General features: G+C 48.7%; 1 protein-coding gene across 1 annotated transcript in view; it reads right to left on the bottom strand.

Moving 5' to 3' along the window:
- CHRNA2 (cholinergic receptor, nicotinic, alpha 2 (neuronal)) overlaps positions 1 to 8,227 on the bottom strand; it is a 17,509-nt gene extending 9,282 nt beyond the window's left edge. Inside the window, exons 1-4 of the mRNA XM_010840146.1 lie at positions 8,167 to 8,227; positions 5,236 to 5,470; positions 3,869 to 4,020; positions 3,382 to 3,426 (exon numbers count right to left, since the gene is read on the bottom strand). Coding sequence (XP_010838448.1) covers positions 3,382 to 3,426; positions 3,869 to 4,020; positions 5,236 to 5,308 — 270 coding nt within the window. The 5' untranslated portion in view covers positions 5,309 to 5,470; positions 8,167 to 8,227. The remainder of the gene's footprint in view (positions 1 to 3,381; positions 3,427 to 3,868; positions 4,021 to 5,235; positions 5,471 to 8,166) is intronic.
- Between the last annotated feature and the right edge of the window lie 377 nt (positions 8,228 to 8,604).

Raw genomic sequence — 8,604 nt, 5'->3', positions numbered from 1 at the left:
ACAGCCCATGGACTGTAGCCTACCAGGCTCCTCCATCCTTGGGATTTTCTAGGCAAGAGTACTGGAGTGGGTTGCCATTTCCTTCTCCAGAGGATCTTCCCAACCCAGGGATCGGACCCGGGTCTGCCATATTGTAGGCAGACGCTGTACCATCTGAGCCACCTGGGAAGTCCTAGTTAAGCTTACATAAATTTTTGAATTTTACATCACTGAAGTAGCTGGAAAACCCACATCATTTGAACCCATCTACTAAAATACACATGTATGACTTTTTTTTTTTTAAGAGGTTTTGGAGCCAACTAAAATCATCTCAAGAAACTGCCATTGGTAGCAAAACCACGCTTGGGAAGACATTGGCTTAGCAGTGGTGCTAATTACTTGTGTGTAGGTGAAAGCTTTGGAGAAGGAAATGGCAACCCACTCCAATACTCTTGCCTGGAAAATCCCATGGATGGAAAAGCCTGGTAGGCTACAATCCATGGGGTCTCAAAGAGTCGGACATGACTGAGCGACTTCACTTTCACTTTCAGATGACAGCTTAGACAGAAAGAGAAGCCAGATTGCAAATAGGAAAGATAAAAATGTTCCTAAAATTGTCATGATTTTTCAGGACATTGAGGAACCATTTTGAAAGGGATTGGTCTTTATAAATATTTCCCTTTCCCCCAGTCCATTGTGTGTCAAGTTTTCAGATTCGACCAACAGTGGAGGGGCATCCACACCAAGTTGGGTTATATTAATTGGCAAATAGGTTGTAGTATCCCCATTTTACAGATGAGAAAAGTGAGGCTCTGAGACTAACTTGCATGGTATCACAGGCTGGTCAGAGGCGGTGTTGTTGGCCTGACTTCTGCTGCAGTGCTCCTTTCTCTCTTTACTACCCCAGTCCCTGAAGCCAAGATAACTGGCCCACCGGGACAATTGCAGTCACCCAGGTTCAAGATCTGATCTTTGCACTGCTGTGTCTTCCCAGGTCCCTTCGTGGCTCTGCATCTCATCTGTAAAGAGGAACCTCATGGCCCCCACAGTTCCAAGGTCAATAGCATCAGAGGGGTCTGATCCATGCCATCCATCTAAACATTCAGTTGTAAAGCCTGAATGGCCAGCAGACAGCCCCCCACCATCTACAGCCTATGGAGCAGGAATGGCACACCCGCCACTGACAGAGTATCCCTGGTGGTCCAGTGGTTAAGAATCTGGCTTGCTTCTGTACAGCATGAAGAACTATGCTGCTGCTACTGCTAAGCCACTTCAGTCGTGTCCGACTGTGTGCGACCCCATAGATGGCAGCCCACCAGGCTCCCCCGTCCCTGGGCAAGAACACTGGAGTGGGTTGCCATTTCCTTCTCCAATGCATGAAAGTGAAAAGTGAGAGTGAAGTCGTTCAGTCGTGTTCGACTCTTAGTGACCCCATGGACTGCAGCCTACCAGGCTCCTCCATCCATGGGATTTTCCAGGCAAGAGTACTGGAGTGGGGTGCCATTGCCTTCTCCAAAAAAGGACTATAGTCAATATCTTATAATAACCTATAGTGGAAAATAATTTCAAAAATAATGTATGTGTATAGGTATAACTGAACCACACAAAAAAGAAACCTACTTTTTAAAGTTAGTTATGTTTATTTTTTTGCCAGTTTTTCTAAATGTCCTGTGGACATCTAATAACAGCATATGAGATACAAAAGTTTAAATATATTTGTGTAGGATATAAGATTTATACAAATTAATATAAATGGAAATCTATCATATTTAAATTGTTAATAACATCATTCAAGATGCTCCTATTCTTATTTTTTCTGCACTTGATGAAATATTCTCAGAGAGATGTTAACATGTCTCACTATTATATATTTTTTCTTTTCCCTTATATTTCTTCTGATTTTTGCTTTATATATCTTAGCTTCTTTATTGTTTAGTGTCTAATGGTTTATGATGTGTCTTCTTTGTGCATTGTACCTTTTTTCATTAAAAATATTCATCTATGTTTCATTTAAAAATAAGTTAATTTTTAAAAAAAAAAGAATCTGGCTTGCAATGCAGGGGATACGGGTTGGACCCCTGGTCTGGGAAGATCCCACATGCTGGGGAGCAACTAAGCCCAGGTACCACAACTACTGAACCCATGTGCGGCAACTACTAAAGCCTGAGTGCTCACCATACTCTGCAACAGGAGAAGCCACCACAATGAGAAGCACGTACCCTGCAACTAGAGAAAGCCCATGCACAGCAACAAAGACCCAGCGCAGCCAAAACTAAATATATATATTTTAAAGTGACTCAAACAGAAATGTCCATCAAAATTCTGATGGTTATAGTTTTCAAAGTCCCAGCCTCTGAGATGGGGAGGGTTAGGTTGCCAGTGGGTTGGGAAGAAGACGCCATGAGAGGGACAGAGGCAAAGGGCTGGGCCCTCTTTCTTGTCTTCTCCCATCTCCACTTCAGGGTCTGGGGAAGGGTGAGCGTGAGGAGGGCAAGGCAGAGAGATCTAAAAAGGCCGTGCACTCGAGTTCTGCCCTTGTGAGTGGCACATCAAAGAGGGCCACTCACCCATTACCAGAACTGATGCTGAACCAGTTTCTGGTTAAGAGGCAGCAACTACATTTCCTATCTCTTGGGACCCTTTCTCTGGGGTCCCTGGGCCATCAGGTGAGGAGTCCAGCTCCTCTTCTGGAGAGAACAGGTGGAGAGACCCTGAAAGTGCCTGGAGGAGAAGGCATGGCTGGGCCTGGCTTCCAGAATCTTTCAGAGTCTTCCAGACATCCCTGCTGAGGGATGGACAGGTGAGTGAAACCACCTTGGACCCTCCAGCCACCAGCCTAGTGCCACCAGGAGTCTCCAAGCAAAGCACTAAAATGCCTGGCCATAAAATCTCTTGATATAATAAGCTATCTGTTGCTTTAAGCCGGTGAGGTTTGGGGAAGCCTGTTAGGCAGTGTAGACACAGAGCACTCAGTGTTCTCCAGTAGAAGGAGCCTGGGATACCGAGTGGGACACACCTGGCCTCTCTTCTAGCCGAGATGCACTCTGCTTCTGTTTCCCTCGGCTGTAAAGGGGACAGAATAAAACTGCCCATGTTTCCAGTGACAATTCAGTGAGCTGACCTGCAAATGTAGCAGGGGATGTAGGCAATGTCCACTCCAGGAAAGGGAACCACGTGGCTCTTGTAGGTGGAGTCTCTATACTGGACTCAGAGCCTGGCCACAGCAGCACAGCCCCTCGCAAAAAGTGGCCTGAAATCGTCTGGCTTTGGAAGGGTCCTGAGTGGCAAGTCTCAGGCAAAAGGTGAGTTTAGAATCATGCTGCTAGTGAAAGAGTCCTGGGAGGGTCTGGGGTTCATGAGTTCCCACCCTGCTCCTGCCTTGCCCCGGGGAGGGACACTCACCTGCTTTAGCCAGACGTTGGTAGTCATCATTTGGTTCTTCTCATCCTGACCAGCAGCGGGAGAGAAAGCAGTTAGACTGAGGAGCGAGTCCCAGAAAACAGGGCAGAGTGGGAGGAGCTGATTCAGGATCCCACTCGCCAAAGAAGCTTTGACATGATGCCCCAAGTCCAGCCAGCCCTCCACCCCTCCTGATACTGCCCTCCTCACTCAGATTCTTCAGGATCACACAGGCCTCTGGGTCCTCTGGGCTTATATCAGGTGACACAAGTAGGGCATTTAGAAAACCCACTGCTGCCAATCAACGCCCTCCCTGGAGGGGCTCCAGGGCTGAGAGTGGGAGGGAGACTGAATACCTGTGACGCTGAAGGGTGATGCTCTGACTGAGGTGGGCTGGGAGGGCTGGAGATGGGGAGGAACAGAGGAGCCCTGGAAAGGGGTCCATGTCCGGGGCTGATCCCAAGGGGGAAGGATGGTAGGACAGACGCACCACATCGATGAGCTGGGCGATGGACAGCCCAAACCGCACGATCACCACGTCCGAGGTGTTGGGCACCGGTCTGGCCCAGCGGTTGTAGCCCCTAAAGAGGTGTTTGAAGAGGCGGTCCTCAGCTTGGGTGTGGGGGGCCCTCTTCGAGGATACTGTTGGACAGGAGGGGAGATGGGGGTTTCCAGGAGTCTGTGGTGCTGGGGGCTTGGCTCCCTCTCCCATCCAACCAGAGCCACTCAGCCTCACTGAACCTTAGTTTCCTTATCTGCAAAATGAGCACACTAATCCAGTACCTATGTCAAAACACTGCTGAGAATGAAATATAATAATGTCTGTTCGAGCTTACAAAGCAACCGATCAGTGTATAGTCGGCACTCAAGCAATATCAGTTACTCTATGACTACTGGATAAGGACTGATGCTGAAGCTGAAGCTCCAGTACTTTGGCCACCTGATGCAAAGAGCTGACTCACTGGAAAAGACCCTGATGCTGGAAAAGATTGAGGGCAGGAGGAGAAGGGGGCAGCAGAGGATGAGATGATTGAATGGCATCATCGATTCAATGGACATGAGTTTGAGCAAATTCCAGGAAATGGTGAAGGACAGGGAAGCCTGGCGTGCCAAAGTCCATGAGGTCACAAAGAGTCGGACACAACTTAGCAACTGAACAGCAACAACAATGGATAAGGGGTGAAAACAAGTGCTCAGAGGCTTGCAGAGCAGTGGGAAGAAGTCAGACAAAGGGAAAAGATTAAGCCTGGAACTGAGGAGACCCAAGGGACAGCAAACTGTGAGAGGCACCTGATTGTGTGGGGTGAGCTGGCCCCGGGAACTTTCACTCCCATCCTCTTATAAGGAACCTCTAATGCTAACCATGAAATTCTCTGCTACTCGGAGAATCTCCCCTGTTTTTCCTCAAACCACTGGTATCTGCTCCTTCTCATCAGCTAGGTAAAGTCTCCCCAGATTGTCTGACGGAATCACCCCTTGTCTGGTTTCACCCTGTTTTGCAAACAGCTTCAGCTCTACAGGGTTCTCCTGTCTGAGCAGGGCGAGAACCCCCGCTCTAAAATTCAAAACATCGATAGCAGCTGCCATGTATGTATCTCAGGTGCTAGTCACTAGCCTTCATTCCAGGTCACACGCCCAAGAGCCCTGGGAAGGTACCGGCACAGTTAGCATTTTGCAGATGGGGAGAACTGGGCTTGGGAGGTTCAGATGCCGCAGCGAGCGCCCCCTACCTTCCCGCGATGGAACAGCTACCCTGAGGCTCTGGCGGGTCACCACCAACCCACTTGCAGCAGTTTCAACCGGAGGCATGTGCGCTCGCATGTGTGACAGGATGCCCTGGGGACCGCCCCCGCTCACCTGCCGGGATCAGAAGAAGCCACCAGAGCCCGAGCTTTGTCTTGAACGGGAGCACAAGACGGGAGGGACCCATGGCTTCAGAGGAGGGGTCTGGCTGCTGCTGGACATCAGAAGGAAGGCCGGCTTGGGCTTGGCTGTGGGTTGAAGCTGGGACCACTCCCCCAGCAGGGCCTGGGGAGCTAGCACGGCAGAACTCCCTGGGGGATTCCGAGGGGGTTCCCTCTCACCTCAGAACCTGAGTGAGCCCAACAAAGTGTTCTTAGGCTGATGCCTCCTTGACACAGAAGGCATCACCTCCAGCGCCTCACACCTTTGACCTCATTTGGACCTCCCATCAATCCTAGGAAGGTACGGGGAAGGGGATAGTATTATCCTTTTTATTTAAATTAAAAATACTGGTGATCAGAAAAATCGACTGATTTGCCCAAGGCCACATAGTTATTGATGCTTTTGAATTGTGGTGCTGGAGAAGACTCTTAAGAGTCCCTTGGACTGCAAGGAGATCAAACCAGTCTATCTTAAATGAAATAAACTCTAAATATTCACTGAAAGGACTGATGTTGAAGCTGAAGCTCCAATACTTTGGCCCCCTGAGGCGAAGAGCTGACTCACTGGAAAAGACCCTGATGCTGGAAAAGACGGAAGCAAAAAGAGAAGGAGGCGGGAGAGGGTGAGATGGTTAGATAGCATCTCTGACTCGATGGACATGAATTTGGGCAAACTCCGGGAGATAGTAGAGGACAGGGAAGCCTGGTGTGCTGCAGTTCACGGGGTCGCCAAGAGTCAGACACAACTTAGCAACTGAACAACAACACAGTTAACACATGATGAAGTTGGAATTCAAGCTCACATCTCAGCTTCTCAACTATAACGTGTTCTGGTGCCACTCAGTGACGGAAACTAGAAAGATAATTTTGTATGGGCGACTCGGCCAGTACTGGCCTGTGTTTTGTAGGTTGTGACTGTCATTGCTCTGCCACAATCACAACTAAGGTCTGTGAAAGACAGGTGGTGACAAGGCCCAGGTGCCCCACACCAAAGCCAGTGTGGGGAGGTTCCTCCACGCACAGCTTCACTCCCTTCTCCTTCCAACCAGTATCATGGCTGCCAATCCCAAGACTATAATCTGTTTCACCTTCCAACCAAGGGCACTAAATAAAAGCATGTTTTTTTTTCCCCCACTCATAAGAATAGGGGGAAAAGAAGTAGAAATCAAGGCATGCTGAACTTGCATCATATAAAGATTCAACCAGAGACATCCAAGACCCTCTGGAAGACTGTGCAAATGAGATTCAGTCGACTCCGGTGGACATATTCCTGCAAGAAGACTCATACTTGCATATCTTGTAATTAGTCCACTATGATAATTTAATTAATTTGTCACTGGAAACCAAAGGAGAAACTGTTCCAGGTAATTAGCAGTAATTAGAGTAAACTTCCACCTCTTGTTCAAAAGATATGAAAAGAGAAAGAGCCCCAAACCCTTTAATCTTCTACATGCCTGGATTGGCAGGTTAGGGGGTTGGTGCCTGTGGAGTGAAGACCCTATTTGTAAAGTGGGTCTGGATGAAGGGGGTGCATAGGGAAAGCTATACAAAAAGTATTGCATATATAAAGGACTCAAGGCTTCCGTGTGGCTCAGATGGTAAAAAATTTGCCTGCACTGCAGGAGACCTGAATTTGATCCCTAGGTCGGAAAGATCCCCTGGAGAAGGGAATGGCTACCCACCTCAGTATCCTTGCCCAGAAAACTCCATGGACAGAGGAGACTGGCAGACTACAGTCTATGGGGGTTGCAAAGAGTCAGACATGACAGAGTGACTAACACTTTCACTTTCATTTCAAAGGGCTCAGACATGCTCACTGGGCTTGCATTGCTGTGACTAGAGCTCCCCACACCCCAACCCAAGTCAGCCTCTCTTGCCCACGTCCTGAACCCAGATTCCACTGAAGTTAAGGTCGTATGCACTGACTTCTTTGTCCATCTTCCCACGGCAGATGGTTTTCAACTTCTCACACTGTTCTACTCTTTTCACAAGACTCCTCCATAAAACCTGCGTGCATCTCACTGAGCCCCTGTGCATTACCCAGCACATCCCCAGGCATGGGAGTCATTGCTCTACTGTAACTGTCAATACCCCAGAGAAAGTCCCTCGGTTAGAGGAAATAATAGTGTTTCTTCTTCCAAATCACTTCATCAGAACTGCTTAGGCAGTGATAGAGAGATCCTATTTCTAGCTTTCTTATGATTGGCTCAATACATTGATTAATCACAGAAGCTTAACCTCTCAAGGTTGGGTGGAATCTTAAAGGTCATCTGGATTACCACACCAGCTGGTCATTTTCCTGGTCATTTTCTTCTACAAATTCCAGCCTCGGGGGTGCGGGGGGCGGGGGAAACAGCAATGATAGAACTTGCTACCCTCCAAGTCAGTGAATACCATGGATGTCTGGTAGCCTTTATTCAAGGATATGGAATACTGAGTGAATAAACAAATGACAAAAGAGAAATAGTGATATTAAAGACATAGAAGCAGATTCAATAAAGTAAAGCCAATAATGCCTGAGATGGAGCTACCTTCACAGTGAGAGGAGGTGACTGTCACTGACTTGTACATCCCCAGCAGGGACAACCAAAAAACTAAAATTTTTCTAGAGGCAGGCATCTTCTAGCAGTCTGATGTACATCCCACCCCACCCCCCCCGCCGAAAGTAGCCAGAAGCTGCTAGTCCTCGCATATTCCTTTGAATCACCCACTTAATGTCTGCATATCCACCAAGTCACCAACACAAGCCGGGGGCGGAGGGAGGCACCTTTCTTATCTATGACCACAGAAGACAAGCCATTCAACAAACCAGCCCAGTTTGGAGGTCCTGATCAGCTGGCAAAAGTTCCCCCTCCACCCCAAGAATAGAAAAGCAGGCACAAACCAAGCTGGGTGACTTCTCTTCCTGGTCAGACAGATGCTGGGGCAGGACTCGCCTCGATGCGTGAGAGAGGTCTGACTCTGACCGGCAGGTTGTCTTCCTGGGGAGTGCTGGGCAAGTTCTGAATCAGGCTGCTGTTTCCAGGCTCTCAGCTCTGAAGGCAGAGAAGCTGCACATTTAAGTCCTACAGAAGAGCCTGGCATGGAGGCTTCTGCAGGTAAGAGTCAGGCAGGTCCAGGGGAGGGATCGCCAGCTTGGCAAGCACACAGACTCATGCTCGTATTCTGTCTCTCTCTCTCTCTCTCTCTCTGTCTTATACACACACACACACACACACACACACGCTCTAGAGGGGAGTAGGAGGAGCCTCTGACTTTCCAGTCCGTGGCCAGTGGGGACTGACAGCAGATTGCTCACCCTCTGCGTGGTTACCAGGATGCT

The sequence above is a fragment of the Bison bison genome, unplaced genomic scaffold (assembly GCF_000754665.1).
Source record: "Bison bison bison isolate TAMUID 2011002044 unplaced genomic scaffold, Bison_UMD1.0 scf7180017864141, whole genome shotgun sequence".
NCBI lineage: Eukaryota > Metazoa > Chordata > Mammalia > Artiodactyla > Bovidae > Bison > Bison bison.
Note: the sequence above shows the minus strand (reverse complement) of the source record. Positions and strands in the feature narration are given on the sequence as shown.